The sequence below is a fragment of the Eutrema salsugineum genome, unplaced genomic scaffold, assembly GCF_000478725.1.
Source record: "Eutrema salsugineum unplaced genomic scaffold, Eutsalg1_0 scaffold_4, whole genome shotgun sequence".
Taxonomy (NCBI): Eukaryota; Viridiplantae; Streptophyta; class Magnoliopsida; order Brassicales; family Brassicaceae; genus Eutrema; species Eutrema salsugineum.
The window spans coordinates 936,845-958,544 of NW_006256686.1; the positions used below are offsets into that span (position 1 = coordinate 936,845).

General features: G+C 32.6%; 4 protein-coding genes across 5 annotated transcripts; 2 read left to right on the forward strand and 2 right to left on the reverse strand.

The window, feature by feature from the left end:
- The first annotated feature begins 772 nt into the window (after window positions 1-772).
- On the forward strand, window positions 773-2,718 carry LOC18013666 (xyloglucan endotransglucosylase/hydrolase). Its single transcript, XM_006396038.2, has 4 exons — window positions 773-1,035; window positions 1,322-1,422; window positions 1,508-1,701; window positions 2,124-2,718. The coding sequence occupies exons 1-4, from the start codon at window positions 843-845 to the stop codon at window positions 2,521-2,523; spliced, it is 888 nt and encodes a 295-aa protein (XP_006396101.1). The 5' UTR covers window positions 773-842; the 3' UTR covers window positions 2,524-2,718.
- A 12,151-nt stretch (window positions 2,719-14,869) lies between these two features.
- On the reverse strand, window positions 14,870-15,595 carry LOC112084598. The gene has a single exon (XM_024153822.1). It carries the CDS (start codon window positions 15,593-15,595, stop codon window positions 14,870-14,872), a length of 726 nt encoding a protein of 241 aa, XP_024009590.1.
- Window positions 15,596-16,197: 602 nt separating this feature from the next.
- On the forward strand, window positions 16,198-17,462 carry LOC18013667 (phospholipase A2-alpha). Of its 2 annotated transcripts, XM_006396041.2 has the most exons (4): window positions 16,198-16,439; window positions 16,729-16,771; window positions 16,864-16,989; window positions 17,083-17,462. In XM_006396041.2, exons 1-4 carry the CDS (start codon window positions 16,335-16,337, stop codon window positions 17,256-17,258), a joined length of 450 nt encoding a protein of 149 aa, XP_006396104.1. In that variant the 5' UTR covers window positions 16,198-16,334; the 3' UTR covers window positions 17,259-17,462. The 2 variants fall into 2 exon arrangements, with proteins under 2 accessions (XP_006396104.1, XP_006396102.1); XM_006396039.2 differs by having other exon boundaries at window positions 16,215-16,771.
- Window positions 17,463-19,258: 1,796 nt separating this feature from the next.
- On the reverse strand, window positions 19,259-21,275 carry LOC112084599 (vegetative cell wall protein gp1-like). The gene is made up of 5 exons (XM_024153823.1): window positions 21,170-21,275; window positions 20,454-20,712; window positions 19,946-20,063; window positions 19,410-19,587; window positions 19,259-19,269 (listed from the first exon to the last, which is right to left on the reverse strand). Exons 1-5 carry the CDS (start codon window positions 21,273-21,275, stop codon window positions 19,259-19,261), a joined length of 672 nt encoding a protein of 223 aa, XP_024009591.1.
- Window positions 21,276-21,700: the final 425 nt, after the last annotated feature.

Genomic DNA, 21,700 nt, shown 5'->3' on the forward strand with positions numbered 1-21,700 from the left:
TTTTGTTTATTTTTGGGCCTAATTGTGGTCACAAATCAGTCGCAACTTACCGACTGTTATATTTTAGTCGCTGAATTAGTCATGATTTGGTGATTATATTACTACTGTTTGTATTAGTCGCTAATTAGCGACTACTATGCGACTGATATCTATGATTTAAATAAAGGCAAATCAGTTGTCAAATAGTCGGAACTCGTAACAATTAATAGTTCAGTCGCTAAATGCAGTCGCTAAATCCATGTTTTCTTGTAGTGGTCTTCTGAACTCAGTTATACCGTGTTTATTGTTCTCTTCCGACTTTTTCGATGGTTTCAAGTGTTTCTTTTTCGACTTTAATTTCTTATCTTATGTCTCCCATGTATAGGACTTTGATTCTAAAAAATTCTAGTTTTCTGTCGGCTTTATATTTCAAATCTGTATTCCATCCATGTATTTCAAAACTGTATCCTTTTCAAGTTTATAATAAAAAGTTTTTTAGTGAAAAAAAAAAAAGTTTGGGCAACAAAAATCTGACCATAACTCCAAACATAAATACTAATTTTGTACGCAATAATGCATAATATTTCACATTTAAAAGAAGAAATTGATTGTGAAAGTTATATAGCTGTACGTATGATGTCCAGATTACAGTTGTAAGCCATTACAATTCCATATTTACCCAAAAAAAAAAAAAAAAGGTCCGAGAAACTTGAAATAAAATTATAATGATTAAAAACTTAATTATCGTAATAAAGAAGAGAACATCACAATGAAGAATTCCTTCTTGTATAAAGCAACCACACCCCCTTAGCTTCCCTCACCGTCATCATTCATCATCTCTATCTCTCTCTCCAGAAACAGCAATGGCCGTTTCTTCATCTCCATGGGCTCTCTTGGCTCTGTTCTTTATGGCTTTTTCTACGGTAATGGCAATTCCTCCACGGAAGGCCATTGATGTGCCATTCGGCCGTAACTACGTCCCAACTTGGGCTTTTGACCACCAGAAGCAACTCAATGGCGGTTCCGAACTCCAACTCATCCTCGACAAATACACTGGTACATTTACTATTGCAATATTTTGGAATGAGCAAGATCGGTCTAAAGCGTAGGCAAATGAAGTTATAGACTTTTTAATGTCAAAATATATATTTTTATACGAATCGAAATAATTTTGAACTTTCAACCCATAATCTCCAACAATTGTTTTTTCATTAACTAAAAGCATACAAAAGAGGCACAATTTTTTTTTTTTTTTGGCAAGATATCCAAAAATGTTGGTCAAGCCCTTATCTAAATTAGCTAACTCTCTAACTATTTTTACTTGTGTATTCAATACAAACAGGGACAGGATTTCAATCCAAAGGATCATATTTGTTCGGACATTTCAGTATGCACATAAAGCTGCCGGCTGGAGATACTGCCGGAGTGGTCACCGCTTTCTATGTATGTGTCACAGATCTCATATTTTACTAATGATGTCACTAATACAAATCTAATAATAACAGAAAAAATAAATTAATGTGTGAAGCTGTCGTCTACTAACAACGAGCATGACGAGATAGACTTCGAGTTTCTTGGGAACAGAACGGGACAACCAGCGATATTGCAGACGAATGTGTTCACAGGAGGAAAAGGAAACAGAGAACAACGCATCTATCTCTGGTTCGACCCTTCAAAGGCTTACCACACTTACTCCATCCTCTGGAATCTCTACCAAATTGTGTATGCACTTTATCTTCATTCCTTACACTACACTTACTTGTATATTATATGTTATAAAGAAGTTGTCAGGATAAACATGGTCCTACCACTAATTATTATTTCTTTTTCATATCTGGTCGCATTTTCAAATTATTATTAATATTTTATAAATTAACCTCGGGCGTGACCGAATCTTGACATTGTGAAAAGTAGTGGGGTATTAGCAAGATTTTCCAGAGAGACAATTGAGTCAAAAAGTCAAAAAAAGTTCAGCTTTATTAAAAGAAAATTATAATATTGAAATAAGCTAACATTAGTGACTCACTCAAACCTTTTCATGTGTATCTATGTGGGGTTTCAATTTTTAAATTATGAGAGTCATGTTTTCAAACCGGTGTGGTTAACTAAACCTGGTTTAATTAAATTTTAATATTCTTTATCAGATTCTTTGTTGACAACATACCAATCCGTGTGTTCAAAAACTCTAAGGATCTTGGAGTGCGTTTCCCATTCAACCAACCGATGAAGCTGTACTCGAGCCTTTGGAACGCTGATGATTGGGCCACGCGGGGCGGTTTAGAGAAAACCAATTGGGCCAATGCACCTTTTATAGCATCCTACAGAGGATTCCACATTGACGGTTGCCAAGCTTCTGTAGAGTCCAAGTATTGTGCGACCCAAGGCCGCATGTGGTGGGACCAGAAAGAATTCCGCGACCTTGATGCCTACCAATACCGTCGTCTCAAATGGGTGCGCATGAAGTGGACCATCTACAACTATTGTACCGACCGGACTAGGTTTTCCGTCATGCCAGCGGAATGTAAAAGGGACAGAGACGCGTGAGTACTTTAAATGGTTTTAATGCGTCGGACTATTATTAATTTATTATTATTATGAATTATGCTTTTGTTCAAGAGATTGATAAATGTATGTTTGTTGGTCCGTTATGTTTTATGCTTTATTTGGCCCTAAATTTACTTGTTATTATTCTATTGTTTATGTTTCTTATGAATTACATGATTTTATATGATGTTTAAACTTACAAAGTTTATTCTTTAACGTTGTAAAAAGTGCATTTGGTATAACATCATCCTGATTAATATTATTATTTCCCATTGAAACTTGACCGGCCGCCTTATTCTAATTTCTATATGAGACCCATGAGCAAAAACTCCTCCCACCGTCACATGTGTGTTGGGTTGCAGTTGCGAGACTGTTTAATTATACTACAGTAATTTCAAAATTGTATATATTTTATAAGTAAGGGCATCTCCAATGGTATTCTATTTTTAGAGTACAATCATCTTCAATGGTACTCTATATCGAAATGAACAGTGTTTTATATTTGAAGTAATACTGTTCATTTTTCTATTTGTGGAATAATTTTTTTTATCTACAAAATAATCTTCTAAATTTTATATATTTTTATTATGTATACTAGGTTTTGAGCCCCGCGAACTCGCGGAAAAAATAAAGTATATATATATCTATATATATATATATATAACAAAAGGTAATGATATTTAGATGTAAATATCTAATTTTTAAAAATAACTATTATTGTAAAAAATAAATAGATATAATTTTTAAAAATATAAAGATACAAATACAAAAGAAGCCGTACAAAGCAATTAACATATTTCTATTTGAGTTCATAGTTTACGATTAATGTAACAAAATATAACTAAACATATATAATTATACAATTGACATTGAGAAGAAGTTAAGCAACGATTATAACAAACATGATCATTTTTATCGATAGAACTCAATCGTTGATAGATATATTTTTATAATGTGAAGATTCTAAAAACATTATCATAATATAAAATATTAAAATCTTTTAACAAAGAGAATAAAATTCTAGCACAAATTTTTTTTCAAAAAACTTAAATTTGTCATGATTTGTAAAAAAATTGTAAAATATTTTATACAAGATTTCAAACCATTAGAAATAGTTTTGATACATTTTAAATCAACATTATCTTTCGGAAACATAAAATTATCTTGAATTTAAAACATCATATAACATTGGACATATTATATTGGCTTAACAAATTTTTAACTGTGTGATATAAAGAGATTTTTTAACTCATTAGTTGTATCAAAAATATACATTTGAGAGAACTTTGGTGGCTCACCATCACATGGTAGTAGAGACCTAATAAGATGATAATTTTCACCATAGACCTTGAAACAATACATCTCATATATATTTTGAACAGAATCATTAATTTCTGCACCCATTGAAGTAAAAGGTAGGATAGAATTATATATTCTTATATATTAGAGAAACAAAGACTCATTTAAAAGTTTAACTAATAACGGTGGAGGCTCATGAGCAGTAGGGAATAAAACACGACTTTGTTTGCAACAAACTGAGAACAATGGCAATGACCATTTACTAACTGCATCTGTTTCAGTACTTTCTAATGATCAAACCCAAACATTACAATTAGGACATTGCATTAAGTAATTATTTGATTCATCTTTTGTGGTCTTCATCCTTTTCATTTAAATTTTTAACATTATTAGATCTAATATATTAAAAAAAATAACAGTTATGATAATAGAAAGTCACTATTCCAACTTTTTTAGGATAATGTTATAATTTGATATTGGTTGAAAATCACCATCTATTCAAAAATTAAGTTTTAATTAATATATGTAAATTAACATTCCAAAAGTATGTTTAAAAAAAAATTATATAATTTAAAAATATATTGCTAATCAAAGATTGTTGTTGGGAGAAACTTTCTAATTCTATTGAATTTCTAGTATTCATTGATTTTTTATACTTTCCTACAAGCAAAATGTTTTTTTTTTAAATATATTATATCAATTTCATATTAAACTTTTACACCCTTAAATGGAGGATACATAATAACTAAATTTGATCATATATTATTGAATAAATAATACATTCTTTGTTTAACAATAGTGAACTCGTATATCTTATACTAATAGTATTAGAAAAACTTGTAACTGTAGCAGATAGTTCAATTTTATGGCGTTTAACAGGTGAATTGTATGCTTGATAAATAAAATATTTATCCATCTCTAAATGAAAATAAAAACAAAACTGTGTTTTATTGTATATATATATATATATATATATATTTATATATATAATTTGATAGAAAGTTGTATCTTCTTAATGAAAATATTGCCTCTTCAATAGGTAATTATGTCTGTATTTTAACAAAATGCAATGCTTCAATATTGAAAATAAATTGTTTAAATTTTGAACAGTTGCAATGATTTAATAACTATTAACTCAAGAGGTGCAATGATTGGTAAATAAACCTTATATTAACTCAAGAGGTGCAATGATTGGTAAATTAACCTTAATTTCAAGAGTTCCAATGTTTAGTAAATAACTATAAACTCAAGAGTTGCAATGGTTGATAAAATGACTATAATATCTAGAATTGCAATGGTTAGTAAAATAACCATAAACTTAATAGTTGCAATGGTTCACCAAAATAATCATAACACTTAAATCTTCAACATTCATTTCCTATTAACATGTAATCATAGATTCACTAAATAAACAACACAGGGTCGGGATACAATGAAGAGTTACCCGCACAAGTACCTGGAGACCAAGGTTTACCAACTACGGCAGTCCGGTCCTAGTATCGAGGGATCAGAGCCATGTATGAGTGATTCATTTGAGCGGGATATTATTTGAGTTTCCCTCCATTTGACAATAGGAATATGTCTTAGTCTGATTTAATTGCCCATACCCTTACAAGCCCACAAGAATGGCATTTAATGCTTTTTCTTTACGTGTAACAGGTGAAAGTGACTTTTCGCAGAAGCCAAGGGAAAAGGAGAGGTTCAGCGAAGATCCATACCGTGTCTGAGCCGCCAACCCAACTCATACAAAGAAAACAAAAGGGACGCGTCAAGGGATGGTCTCGTTGCAGGCAGAATACGCCAAAGAAAGTTGGTGAGACCATCAGAAGCATGACGCTATCACAAGATTCGAATTCAGTCAAGTCGGATCATAGGCCGATCCACCCGATCCGCCACCCATGGGCCAACCCGAGTCAGGAATTCCCTATAAATACTTTACCCTTTCCTACGGGGAGGGGGTTCACACTCTTAGCCATCTTAAGTCTCATAATATCTTTCTAGATACTTGTGGTTCTTAATTCCAGACATTCTACACCATTCTGACCATCTTTCCGGTCATTTTCACTTCATTTTTTCTCCATGGCGGTTCCTAAACCGTGGAGCTCCTTTACTCTCAAAATTTTATTTTCTCTCTTTCCACCGTAAAAAGTCCATTCTTATTCTATGACCCGAGTAGATCCTACCTTTCTCAAGGACTCTCGGCCCACCTTCTATCCTAAAGTTTTCCGAATTCTTTCCGCCTCTGAACAGCTATATTGTGGTCTTCTTTGAGCTGTTTTCTGACTTGAGCGTCCGAGTGCCTTTGGAAAACACACTCCTATCGTGATTTCCAAGCCCTGACGTCTTTTCTGTTTTGCAGGAGACTTGCCCCCAGCAGAGGACTAAAAATCCCCTAAACATTAACCATCTACTTAAAAAAAAAAATCTTCTAACACCATTTTAGTAGCAATTGCTTGCAAAAGAACAATGTATTATTCAAGGAATTCTAAGTTAATTTGAAGTTTTTCAAAATTAGAAAGCATTATTAAAAAAATTCAATGAAATAAATAATGAAGAATAGAACAAAATATATACAATCTTGAAAAGACATAAGCATTAAGAGGAGCAACTTTTGATAATCAGCGGTTATGTGTGAAATAGTACAATTCATAAAAATAAAACGAAAAAAACATAATTGTAGAATTGCAACCATTAAATAAATTAGTAGTTATACACGAAAATTTATAATTAAGTAAAAATAAAAAATAAACAGAAAGACACAATGGTTCACTCATAGTTTTTATTTTATAGAATTCCAAATGGTACAGATGAATAGTTATAATAGTTTAGAAGAAGCATAGTTCCAACAGTTGCAATGGTTTAATAATAATTAACTCAATAGAGGAGCAAAATATATACAATCTTGAAAAGACATAAGCATTAAGAGGAGCAACTTTTGATAATCAGCGGTTATGTATGAAATAGTACAATTCATAAAAATAAAACGAAAAAAACATAATTGTAGAATTGCAACCATTAAATAAATTAGTAGTAATACACAAAAATGTATAATTAAGTAAAAGTAAAAAATAAACAGAAAGACACAATGGTTCACTCATAGTTTTTATTTTATAGAATTCCAAAGAGTATGAATAGTTATAATAGTTTAGAAGAAGCATAATTCCAACAGTTGCAATGGTTTAATAATAATTAACTCGCCATGGTTGGTAAAATAACCTTAAACTCAATAATTGCAATGATTAGTAAATAACAATAAACTCAAGAGTTGCAATGGTTGATAAAATAAAAAATAAACATAAAGACACAATGGTCCACTCATAGTTTTATTTTATAAAATTCCAAAGGGTAAAAATGAATGGTTGTAATAGTTTAGAAAAAGCATAATTACAACAGTTGCAATAATTTAATAATAATTAACTCAATAGATACCATGTTTGATCAAATAACCTTAAACTTAATAATTGCAGTATTTAGTAAATAACCATAAACTCAAGAGTTGTAATGATTGGTAAAATAACCATAATCTCTAGAATTGTAATGTTTAGTTAAATAACCATAAATTCAATAATTGCAATTGTTCACTAAAAAAAGGATAACACTTAAATCTCCAATATTCATTCTTCATTAAAATGTAATCATATATTCACTAAATAAAGAAGACATATACTATTAACACACGAAAATACACAACCATATTATAGCAACCATTCATAAAATTAGAAGTTATACACGAAAAGATACAATCTAAAAAATATTTAATGGAAATACACAACGGTTCATTCATAGTTATTCAGGGAAAGTTATAATTTTAAAAAATTAAACAAAAAGACACAACCTTATAATAATAATTTTTTTTAAAATAACTGTCACACATGAAAATGCATGATTAATAAAAAATAATATGAATAGAAAGACACAATGGTTCATTCATAGTTTTTTATATTGTTATTTTCTTCACAGATTAAGGTTTTTTTTTTGTTTTTTCCTAGCATGCTCCATTGTTTTGTAACTTTTTGTGATTTTTCATTTTTTATTTTATTTTCAAAACTAAAATTTTTATAACTTTTACATAAATTGATGTCTTTCTTGTCTTCTATTTTCACTTCATATCCAAATCTATTAGTTGTGTTATCTACTTTAAAAAGTGCATCTTTAATCCCCATTATAGTTTGGTATATCATGGTTCCTGTGTCAAATAAATTATATAATTATTTCATATTTTCTGGATAATGAGCGGATGGTAGATCCTCCAATTCAAGTTTTTCTTTATTCATGGCCAAATATTTTTTTTAAACCATATTTAGAAATATAGCTAAAAAGCTCATAAGACAAAATATAATATTGCCTTTTAAGATTAATGATATAATTGGCATGAGAATTACCATTTTTCTGTTTAGTCCAAATTTTTTGGTTTTGTTCCAAAAGTATTGTTTTTTTGGGAATGAGCAGAGTTTTCACCTTTCATTTCAAGTTTTTCTTTATTCATGGCTAGCTATCTTCTAAAATTGTTTTCTTGTAACACCATTTCTGTAACAATTTCTTGCAAATGAACAATGTTTTTACTAAAAATTTAAGTTAATTTAAAGTTTACCAACAATAAATTGATATATAAGGTGTAGTTTTTCAAAGTAAAAAAGCATTATAAAAAAATCTCAATAAAAGAAATAATGAATAATGAAATATAATATATACAATCTTGAAAAAACATAAGTATTAAGAGAAGCAAACGTTGATAATATGTATGAAATAGTACAATTAATAAAATAAAATAAAAAGACACAATTGCAGAATTGTAATCTTTGAATAAATTAGCAGTTATACATGAAAAATACAATTAATTAAAACAAATAATAGATAGAAAGACACAATGGTTAAATAATTCATTCATAGTGTTTCATATTGTTATTATTAATAGTAGAATTGCTTAATGTTTTTATTAAGGAATTTTAAGTTAATTTGAAGTTTATCAATAATAAATTGATATATAAGCTGTTGTATTCAAAGTAAGAGAGTATAAAAAAAAGTTCAATAAAATAAATAATGAAGAATGAAGAAAAATATACAATCTTGAAAAGACATAAGTAATATGAGAAACAACCGTTGATAATCAGTGATTATGTATGAAATTGTATAATTAATAAAATAAAACAAAAAGACATAACAGTAGAATTGTAACTTTTGAATAAATTAGCAGTTATACATAAAAATGTACACTTAATTGAAACAAATAATAAACGGAAAGACATAATGATTCAATAATTCATTCATAGTTTTTTCATATTGTTATTATTAATAGATAAACAATGAGACACCAAGAATCTGAACTTTTTAAAAAATTATATTAACAATAATCAATTCTATAATCATTTATATAATAATTTTTAACTTTAAAATGCAGCAACAGTGTGTATTCAATAAAAAGAAGATACAATAAAATAACAATGTATTAGTTGTTTGTTTTTCAAATTATGTGGTGCAATGAATTTTTATAATAAATAAATATAAGGTATTCCAGCTAGTTTAATGAAATGTTGTTCAAAAAACAAAAGTTTCTTTTATATGTTAATGTTGAATTATTTTTTAAAAAATAAATTAGATAGAAAAATTTAAAATTTTTAATAGTAAAAGGTTTTATAAGCAATTAATACTAAAGAAGCAAATATCATATATTTACATTGTTCACTTTTAGAGTTAAAAATAGAGATGATTATTAGAGTAAATCATTTCTCTATTTTTATAGAACTCTATATTTAGAGTGCAAAAATAGAGTCAACCATTAGAGATGCTCTAATATTATAAATGTAAATGGTTAAAATATTTAAAAATTAGTGAAGAAAACAACTGAAATATTTATAAATGAAATTTGTTGTATACGATTAGTATTATTTCTTATATAACAATAATCTGAATTTCCATTGAACATAACGTAAAATAAAACTTTCTGAAACAGTATTAAATCGTAAACTAAGTATATCCAGATTTTTTTTTCTGGCAGTAAGAAAGTGTACTTATTGAAATTATTATGGAAGCCTTTTGGGTTAAATTATTGAATTTTAGATAAAATTTACATTTAATTTAATTCTCCAAATAAAATTACTAGATGTTAATTAACGGCATTTCATGTATTGTTTACAAAATTAATGTAATATATAATTTTATTATAATGAACAAAACAAATTCACATAACTACTCTCCTAACAAAATATTAGGCGGGGGGGATATTGGAATAATGAACCGATGATTTTAATTCCCCACCCCCCTCCCCAAAACTCATATCAATTATCTGAAATCCAAAGTTACTGGATTAGACATTTAAACAAATTATTGAAATATAGAGATTTCCAATTAATATATCAAAAATGATTTACAATTATTTGAAATGCAGTTTATAGTTGAAAAAAATAGATGTAAATACCATCTTAAATGATGGTATTTGAGAAAAAAAATTATTTTTTTCTATGTTTGTTTAAACCCATCGAACATGTTTTTAAATTCTCGAACAGGGATATAATTGAATCCTGGAACATCAATGTTCATACTGGCTGCTCATTCTGTAACGAACCACAGGAAAATCTAGGAAAATTTCGTGGGAGGAATCACGAAACAGAGTTTAACAGCTGACTGGGAGGAGATATTGAAAATGGCAACCAAACCAACCTACAATTGCATAACGTCTTTCTGTTCCGCTATGAATTCCAAACAGCAATCCATCACATCTGGCACGAAAGAAACAATCGGCGGCATAAAGAAAACCCAAACACTCACCGGATCCTTAAAAAGATGATTGATGTCACAATTAGAAACAGGTTAAGCACACTGCAAGAGGATTGGAGGAAGAAATACGAAGGACTGGTCACTTGGTTTGCTACTCGCACAAATTAGTTTTCAAATGACTGCTCTCTAGCTTTTAAAAAAGTTCAAACTGTGTTGTAAAAAATCATATCTTATAACATCAAATATTTTGAAAAAAAAATCTTGAACTATTCAATGAGATTAAAAATTAGGGTATGTTTGAGAATAGGGTACTTTTTAAGTTTTATTTGAAAAATGGATAGTTTTAAGTTTTTATTAGTTTTTGAGTAGTTTTGGTGGGGCCATATTTTCAAAACTCCAAAGTTAGCACTATGTCTTATAGAGAGATAGGGATATAGAGATATGTCTCTTAGAGAGAGAAATAGACACAAATACTATGTGGTCCCAACAAAAAAGTATTTACACGCGTTTATATACCTAGAAATAAATATGTTTATTCTTTTTTTCTTTCCTACTTTTTATGAGAAAAAAGTTAATTATTTTCTGTTTCCTAATTTTTTAGAAAATCTCCCCCATCTCAAAAAGCTCGTTCAAGAAATAAGAGAATAAATATGTCAAGTCTGAATTATCAAAAAAATGTAAATTATGCTTTCTCTTTTTTTTTTGATTTTATAATGACAGACTCTAATTGAATTACTTAAGGAAAAAAAATTTGTCTAAATAAATTAGAATTTAAACGAGTTTGTGAGTCAAAGAGTGATTGAAACAAATATGGAAATATTGACTAATGCACTCAAGTTTGGAAAATCAACACAACAATTCAGGGCTAATTTTTTTTTACTTTTCTTTGATGCAAAAACTTAGGACAAGACTCAGATACACGATGAACAATGAGATGTTATGATGAGTTCTTTTTTTTTTTTAACTTTGATGATAAAATAATTTAACGATGAACTAATGGAAAATGATGCAAACAAGATGATATAATGTGAACTAAATTCTTTTTTTTTTAACAGAATGAATATGATTATTGGAAACTAGATGCAACTATAATGAGATAAAACCTGGGCTGAAGGAACTTCAGCTCTGATACCAAAAATGATAAAAGCACCAAGTTGTCAAGGACTTCTACATAATCGGAAGCAAAGCTTTAGGTCGATGGCCAAGGGTTGATTCAAATGAATGAGCAACTCTAGACAAGTGAATCGATGTGGTGGCTAAGTGACTAGGTGGATCAAAGTGTACCACACAAGTTGTGTAAGACTTGTGATAAAACACAAGAACTTTGATCTAGGAGGTACTGGTCTCAACTAGAACAAATGGGTAAAAAAGTTTCTCTCAAAGAAAACTGGTTTGAAGAAAGTTCAATTTTTATTGATATGAAAGGTGAAAAATTACAAGGCTGTAATGGGATCTTATATGATGGTCCTAGCAGCTTAGACTCAAAGAAATAAAAAGACTCAAAACAACAGGACTTTTAAAAGTAAAGACTCAAAACAACATGACTTTTAAAAGTAAAGACTCAAAACAACATGACTTGTAAATTAAAATGCTACATTAAAGGACTCAAAAAAGGAAATAAAAGACTACTAAACTAAATTGTCCCTGCATAAGATCAAAGACAAGAAACTTAGTTAGTCAAAGGAATAAATCTTGATTGAACGCTTACCTGATTTGGTGCCCGAGACTAGTGTGTCTTTGACTAGACTTGAATCTTCCCTCTTAAGTGTCTTGGTTCATTGGCGAGATAATCAGCATGTAGACTTGGGCTTGATTTGGTAAAAGGGGCCAAATATCTTGACTCTTTGAAGCTGGGCCGTTTGCTAGCTCTTGGCATTCTTCAAGTAATCCAGTCCAAGCTTGTTGTTGATGGGCGTTATTATGTGGCTCATTTTCTTGGTCTTCTTGCGACCTTGTTTGATCCACTTGAGATATGGCTTGTAACATGCTTTGGTTGTACTTGTGTTGAAGGACCTTTGCTCTTTGTCTTGTTATTGGCCCTTGATGAATGATTGGTACTTCCACTTCTTGTAGTTGCGGCTTGGTTAAGTCTGGTTCAGCTTGAATGGCCTCATCATGAGTTGACAATGAAGATAGGAGAACCGGCTCCAAGTGCTCCACCCATCAATGCAACAAGATCAGGGAACCAACTACAAGTGCTTTACTCACCAATCCTGAGACTGTTCCACTTCCAAAAACGGTACGAAAGACAAGAAACTCTAAGCGATGATTTACTAGTCTATCGAATATAACTCTCATTTAGGGATTTCCTTCGTATTGTTATATTTATAACTGAACAATTATTTAAAATGTAATATCTATGTTGTCTTGTAAAAGTTGTATGTGACATATTTACTTGTGTTTTGTAAAATATTTGGTTTTGTGTTATTTTTGTCTGTTTTTTTTTTTTTATTGATGATGTCCTTCATTGTTCAATAATGATGTTAACAATGTCTCATATTTTTTTTGTATTTACAGGCCGTTAAAAACGATGGGCCTTTGGCTGATCTCCATGATGTCCACTTGACTCAGTTATCAGACATTAATTTAGGATTAAGTACCCAGGAGTTCCTTGAAAAGGCGTTAGGCCATCTATCTCAAGATTCGTTTGTTAATGGGTTTGAACTAACACCTGCTTCACAGCCATTAGAATATAAACCGCCAGTACCCACAGTCAAGAAGTCGTTGCCTTCGAGGGAAAAAAATTCAAAAATACCCACATTTCCAAATAATGGATATAGAGAAGATGATCCTGATTACAATTTGGTTTTCGTTCCTGAATCATCATTCGAGATTTAACAAGCCCGTTGGTCCTCCTTAAATTTTAAATTTATAAAACCCAAGTGTCTGCAAGTGCACAGATGTACGTTGTAGGACTTAGGGTGTCGATCCACAGGGAGGATGTCTAATCTGCAAGAAACAACAAACTGGGAAGTAAGCAAACATCATAACCAATAAAAGATTTGGGGTTTTTGGTTAAGATCCTAAACTAAACCTAATCTAGTATTCACAAGAAATACAATGCAGGATGAATTGTTAAAAGAACATCTAAAGCATATCGACTCAAACTAAAGACTTTTGAACTCATAGGTGGTGATTTAGACTTCTCCGGTTTACTCTAATCGATGTATGGTGGCATTTCCATTTAGCTTCCAGGTGATTTATCTTCATCTGTTTCTGGGAATCTGCATTGAACTAGAATAGACACATGTATGATTAACCAACAGTCGTCACCTTAATCAATTAATCTCTTAGATCTAGCAATTAACTCTCGCTCTCATGCTAAACTTAAGATCATGCATTGGACACTGAATTCGTCTGCTCACATCTTCTCTATAGGTAGCTTTCGACTCCTATAGCGACTATGTTCTTCTGAAGCTAGGTACAGATGATCTGATACAGCACTCTCGTGGCTCTGATCGATCCTAGGCTCAGAGAATAGGTCATGAATCTACTCTCATGCTTTACGAATAACTTAGAAGAGATGAGATCCAGAATATGGCTAAGAACAATAGAAATCCTAATCGATATATATGCTTGTCGATATCTTCAAACAACTTGACTCTCTGGGACTAATCTACATGATGCAATGAATGATGAAAGACATATAAGAATGCAAAAGAATGAAACAGAAAAGTTAATAAGATAAAAAGGAGAAAGAACAATGGATCTGGGGAAGAATCCCCATCTCCATCGCCTAACCCTAGAAAAACAAAGTTTGGTGGCTCAAACTGAAAAGAGATGCCTAGATAGGCATGTCACATGTCCCTCTCTTGTGTCCTTCCAAACCACAACGACTACACTTATGTTTTTTAGTCCTCTGTGATCCCTGTGAATTAAGTATCACGTCTTCCACCGTCTCATATATTTGCTTGCGTCGTCTACCAGCTGCTCTCCGTGTTTCTGGTGCAAGAACTTTGGAATTTTCAATGCCCAATGGGACGACCCATGCATCCTCAGGAACACCTATTGGATTAATGCTTTCTTTGTAAGCTATTCTCCATACGACAGAGGTATACCTAGAATGCAATGTATTTTCAAGGTAAGAAAAAAAAATCGAATATTGCAAAAGGAGATTAAGATTGTTATAGTAGACCTTGCATCCGTAAGTGTATGTGGTTCCTTGTTCACCAAAAAACCAGCTTTGATGGCATGTCTGCAAGGAATTTTTAACAGTGTGTACTTCCCACTAGTACACGACCTTAGCTCCAAGTCAACTACACAATCGAATTTGTCTCCTCTAACCAAAAATCGATTAAAGGTAACTGGATGAACCCGAAATGATTTATCTTTCTCAATCCTCCTGTAAATTTTTTACTGGATGAACCCGAAATGATTTATCTTTCTCAATCCTCCTGTAAATTTTTTTCTCGATCTCAATAGTTAAGGGGGAATTATGCTTTGAGATTACTCTTCTACGATCATAAAACCATTGTGTTAACATTTCTCTGATGCTGTCCAACAAAGGAATGACAGAGAACTCTCTGGGTGCTCGCAGAACAGAATTCAGCAACTCAGTTGGGTTAGTGGTTCGAATGTCATATCTGAATCCAGAAAATCTACATCGCGCCCACTTTTCTACACCAGCTTCCATCAAATATTTTGCAACGAGCGGACTAATGTTGCAAATATCGTTGAATCTCCTCTCAAATTCAGAAACCATATATTCTTTAGACGCTTTTGCAATTAAACCAACCAAACCCTTTGTCTTGAAATGGAATGCCACATTACTCAACAAATGATGTTTGCAAATTCCATGTGAAGAGTGCGGGTAAACTTTAGCAAGTGCTTTAGAAACAGACAAATTTCTATCTGACACAAAAGGTACACCTTGCCCATCAGCTATAACGACCAAGAGTTGCCTGAAAAACCACTCCCAAGACCGATCATTCTCTGAATCAACAACCCCAAATGCTATTTGATACAAGTTGGAGTCACCATCTAAATCTGTAGCAACAAGCAGCACACCTTTGTATTTGCTTTTCAAAAACGTGCCATCAACAACAATAACCCTACGCATGGCTTTATAGAAACCTCTAATCGACTGGCCGAAAAAAATAAATAGATATTTGAATCTATTATCGGAATCAGTTTTGAAATGAGTATGCGTACCCGGATTAGCTTGTTTCAATATGTGCAAATATTTGAGAATTTTACCATAGCCTTTCTCTGCTATTCTTCTAGCAACACTAACTGCATATTCACGCGCATCCCAAGCATGTTGGTAGGGGATCTCGCATCCATACTCACTTCGCATAAATTCTATGATTTTTCGAGGTATTGGTTCTTCTTTAACACGTTCAAACTTATGCATAGTCTGAAGTCCAATTGTTTTCGCTGAAGCTGTTCTACCGATTTTTGTTTTTTTCTGATGACCACTTTATTGTCTAGACTCTTAGTATTTAAGAATATAATATTAATGATGATGAGCTGTATTGTTATGGTGGTAGTTTGGATATAATTATGTCTGAGCAAAACTAATTAAATACATAAGAACATTGTAAAATTGAATATGTGATAAAACGAGCAAGGACTAAAGAAGACGAAAGGATTAGAGATAAGGGTAATATGGAAATTCAATATTAGCCATCACAAACAAATGAATCACGAGACATAAGACGACAAATAAAAGACCAAACACAGAGTCACAGACTCTTCGTCCTCTACCTTCCTCCTTTCTCATTTTATTTTCCAGCAAAACCAAAATATATATTCTTCTCACTTTCCGAGCTTTTTCAGTGGTTTTTATCTTTTCATTAATGGCGGCTCCGATCATACTTTTCCCTTTCCTTTTCTTCTTCTTCTCTGTCTCCGTCTCTGCACTTAACGTCGGTGTTCAGCTCACACATCCCACCATTTCCCTGGTCAGATCATGTTTCTTTCATATTTTTAATGCAGTTATCTACTAGAATATCAGAGTAGTCGGTTTAGGTAAACCGTGTAGCTATGATTGGTTTGATGATTAGACCAAAAATTCTCTATGTCTATCTGAGGATTTATGTAACAAGACAATGTGAGAATAACCTAATTTTCCCCCATTTCATCTTCTTCTTTCATATTCTGACTAAGTGGGATTTGATACGTGATATGTCATTTGGTTTAATTCCTATTTGTACCGATCGATCACCGCTAGAATTTAATTTGTTTTGGCAGAGCAAAGAATGTAGCCGGAAATGTGAATCGGAGTTCTGTTCAGGTGAACAAACTCTAAGCAAGATCAATTTTTGATTTTTGTTAAAGAATTTACTTGTATAGACATGACAAAAATTAATGTGTGAAATTGGACAGTGCCTCCACTTTTGAGGTATGGGAAGTATTGTGGACTATTGTACAGTGGATGTCCTGGAGAGAGACCATGTGATGGTCTTGATTCTTGTTGCATGAAGCATGATGCTTGTGTCCAAACCAAGAATAGTAATGAACCACATATATACACTCTATTTCTACTCTCACTTTTACTAAATTTGTTACAATTTTGACTTAACCATATTTATTATTGATGCACAGATGATTATCTAAGCCAAGAGTGTAGTCAGAAGTTCATAAATTGCATGAATAATTTCAGCAATATGAAGCTACCGACTTTTAATGGTAACAAATGCAATGCCGATGAAGTCATTGATGTCATCTCCATTGTTATGGACGCCGCAGTTCTCGCCGGCAGAGTCTTCCGGAAACCCTAAATTTATATATATATATATATATATTTTCTATATCTTGAGTTAATTATTTCTCTTGTTTATTTCTGAAAACTTGTTTTGTTTCTCTATTTTACAAAAACCAAAGTAATAGTTAGCAATGCTATAGTTTTATGCGTCTTAACGAGTCTTTGTCAAAGTACTGATGTTGATGTCTGTGATCAGTAATAGTGTATTAAGTACATTGCCGAAGGGTGCTGACGTGCTATTACAGAGAATTTATCTACACAAATAAAAATATTATCAATAACATAAATAAAGAATTACATTAAAAACACACACAATTACAAAGTAATTATGGCAGTAAAATTTGGTACCTGCAAATGTATTAGAGCTGATACTTCCAAATTTTGATAGGAAACTATCATTGACCCAAAAAATTGCAAACCATCCATAGTACGTTGAGAAGCTCCACAATATATCCATCCTCTAAACTTGCGTTGATTTCTAACTGTTTAACTTTTTGTTTTTTTGAATTTTTGCATTACTTGAAATATGTCAAGAATGCCAAACTGATTACACAATTGCTCATTTCTATTATGCAATAGAAACTCTATAAATTATTATTGGATAAATCAATAAACTTTATTAACTAATAATTGTTTTAGTCTCAAATTTAAATTTTGATCTTATTAATCTCTTTATAAATTAATAACTCTATAAATCTATTATTACTAATAAAAGTTGACGCTATCTATATGCTTCTAAAAGTGTCCACATATGATGAAAAAAGTAATTTTATTGGTCCATATTAACATTAAAAATTAAGAAAGTTTACAAATTCTAATATTATTGCTAATAAAACAAATATAAAAAATATGGAAATTATGTATCAAAATTTTGTTGGTCCACCACAATATTGAAAATTAAAAAAGTTTCCAAATTCCATTATTGTTTTTAAAAATTATTACAGATAAACGCTACAAGAAAAACACCATTTTACAAAGGCCAAAATCGTCGCTATTTCGTCGTAATAGGGCTATTACGACAAACTAACGACGATTTCAAAATCGTCGTAAACTCATCGTCGTAATAGAGAAATCGTCGTAAAATCTACGACGGTTTATTTTCGTCGTAACATCGACGGAAAAATATCGTCGTAAACGCGTCGTACAGTTTACGACGACTTTACATCGGATTGCCTTGATTTGGTCTTCGACTGAAACCGTCGTAAAGTCGTCGTTATAAATCGACATAGGATCGTCGTAGCAAGTTTCATCGTAATTTAATCGTAAAATATTTTATCATTTCGTCGTAAAATCGTCGTAAAACACGGACGTATATTCGTCATATAATTTTGTCGTAACTTCGTCGTACATGTTACGACGAATTTACGATGGTTTATTAAAATAATAATAATTATATTACGACGATTATACGATGTTTTGTATAATTGAAATTAAAAAAAAATAAATTCGAATTAAAATTTAAATTAAAAAAAGAATTAATTTACAATTTAAATTTTGATTAAAATTCAAATAAAAATTAATTCTAGTAATTACAAAAAATCCCTAAAGATCTAGATCTAAATCTAAACTAAGGTCGATTCCGTCACCGGCCTGCTCCCCATCGTCTTGCTCCACATGTTCTTTGCCGGGTCTTCGGTTAGAGGTTTCCGCCGCCTGATCCCCGGATCTTTGGTTGGAGGCTTCCGGCGCCTGATCCCCAGCTCTAGGAGGATCAACTCCGAGAGACCGGAACATCTCCTCGTCCGTCTGCACCGGTGGTTGCCTCCTAGAAGATGACCCAGCTGATGATCCGACAACTCCATCTGCCCGCAGCCGATCCAACTGCGCCATGAGCACCGGGTTGTCGGCTCCCATAATCTCGAAGAGACCGTACAACTGGTCGATCTTCGTCTCGTATTTGGTTCGCATCTGATCGATCTCCTGGAGGATAAGCGGATCCGGTGCCCGAACATGACCAGTGTCGTAGCGACCGGGGTATCACGGATGGATCCCATCCCTAAAATCCGCCCCTTTTTCTTAGGGGCAACCTGAAAATATGTAAATAAATTATGTTGAAAAGTACAATATAAAGTTAAAATTACATTAAATTTTTTAAAAGATCTTACCTCTTCGAAAATATGGTCCATCTCCGCCACCGTCAGCGTTGGGGTCGAATGGACCGAGCTACCTCCGGGAGACGTCGGACGCGCTTGCTGAGTGAGTTGCGTCTGCCGCTCCTCGATCGCCGCACAGGCAGCGTTGTAGATATCCTCCGCCCGAGGATCCGTGAATTCGCCGTTCCGCTTCTTATGGGTCCCGGCGAAGACCTTCGTCATTGGAGGAAGTTGTCCCCCGTTTTCTTCGACCTACAAAATCAAAATGAAAATATTAATAAGACAAGTAAGAGTTAATTATTTAAAAAAAAAAACTTAATAATTTAAATTTAATTACCATCATAAGTCGTCTCCCGGCAAAAGGAATCTGGCCGGAAGTGTGCGGGACGTTTTTCCGATTTCCCGCATCGTTAGTAGCGTTCCTGAAAAATATATATTCATTAGAATGTATTAAGGAGGAAAACACATAATTTAATTTAATATAAACACAAATTAAAATACCTGGATGTGGAACACTTGGCGGCAATAGTCTGGTTGTGTGGAGTAAACCAATACTGGACCAGACCCCGCCACACGGTATCGGCCATTGGCGCCGACTTGGCCTTGTCACCGTCGACCTCCCACTTCCGCTTCCAGTCAGAAACGGTGTTGTTGAGGCGAAACTTGACCTTCTCTTTGAAGGCCGTCTCCACACGTCCGTGTGCGGAAGTTTCTCAATGCCAGTTTTGCTAGAAAAAAAACAAAAAGTTAGTAATTATTGTAAAAAATTAAAAATAATAATATAAATCAAAATTTTAAAGTACTTACCGCAAAACACTTGAACCAAGTGTCAAGAGTTGCCTGATCCAGCTTCTTCCAGCTGGTATGAGGTTGTACGAAAAACCCTTTGATGATGTCGGCAACGTTACGACCGACCGCATTGTCGATCGTAAACCTAGTCAAATGCAAATAAAAATTAAATTAATTTAAATTAATTATAAATATTATTTGTTTAAAAAATATTTTTTAAAAAAAAAATCTCGTACCAAAATGTTCCCAGGGCTCAATCCGGATCGAGTTTGTTCATACTCTCACGACCCAGTTGGCGTAGAAGATCTTGTACCATAAATTGGGCATACGGTATAGGCTGTATCGGGGCTGCTGGTTCGGCTGGTGCTGGGGCTGCTGGTTCGGCTGGTGCAGGGGCTGCTGGTTCGGCTGGTGGTGGTGGGGGCGGTGCCGGCTGTGGTACAATGACCGGTTGCGAAACCGTTCGTTGTGTTCCCGAGGACTCCGGAATGACGGACCCTGTCGCTGAGGTGGACGGGGCCATACCGTCTGGATCTACCATCTGTCGGTAGTGGAACCTATTTGCCCGAGGAGCCATATCTAAGTAATCTACAAAATTAAAAGAAATATAGTTACTAATTATATCATATATTTATAAATTCCGGACCTATCTAAATTCCGAACCTAAACCCTAAATCTCTTAATTATATATATATCTAATTATTAATATTTAAACAAAATTATAATGAAAATAATTTTTTTAAAAAAACTTACAAAGTGGCTGGAGAGTAGGGAGAGGAGGGAGAGGTAGAGAGAGAGAGAGATTTTTAGAGAGAGAGAGAGAATAGAGGAATGAGCGACGAAGGAGGAAAACTCGCATCCCTTATATAGATTTTGTGATCGTCGTAAAATCGTCGTAACGTTACGACGATTTGGTTGTATAACAGTCGGTCCATTGCATGACATGACACGTGTCATGATGAGAACGTTTGACTGTTACGACGGTTTTACGACGACTAAATCCTAAACCGTCGTAAAACCGTCGTAACGTTACAACATTTATTACCTCGTACCTCGGATCTGGAGCCAATCCGGGGGTTAGCAGACGTATGATCCTCATCAGTGTTACGACGGTTTAACGACGGTTTAAGGAACATTCGTCGTAAAACCATCGTACCGTTACGACCATAGAACGACAGTTTTACGATGTCTATGTAAAAAGTTATCAAACCCTAAATCTTTCAAAAGACTTATTGCATAAAGAACAACGCAAAGCTTATTGTATCCTAACATATAACAAAAGGTTTATAACTTTGCATGTATGACGGATTTAGTACATGAGATAATAAATATTGAAATCATCTAATCTAATATATAACCTTTTACTTAACATTTACAAAAACATGAATGAACTTGTAAATATGTATGTTTTTTTTCAAATTTTTGATTTTGATCAGATTGACAGCTTTTCATATAAAATAAGATAACCAATCAAAAACATATGTGAAATACCTTACAACCAATCAGATATAAAAGATTCAAAATATTGGATTTCAAAATTACGACGATTTTACGACTGACTTGTGAACGCGTCGTA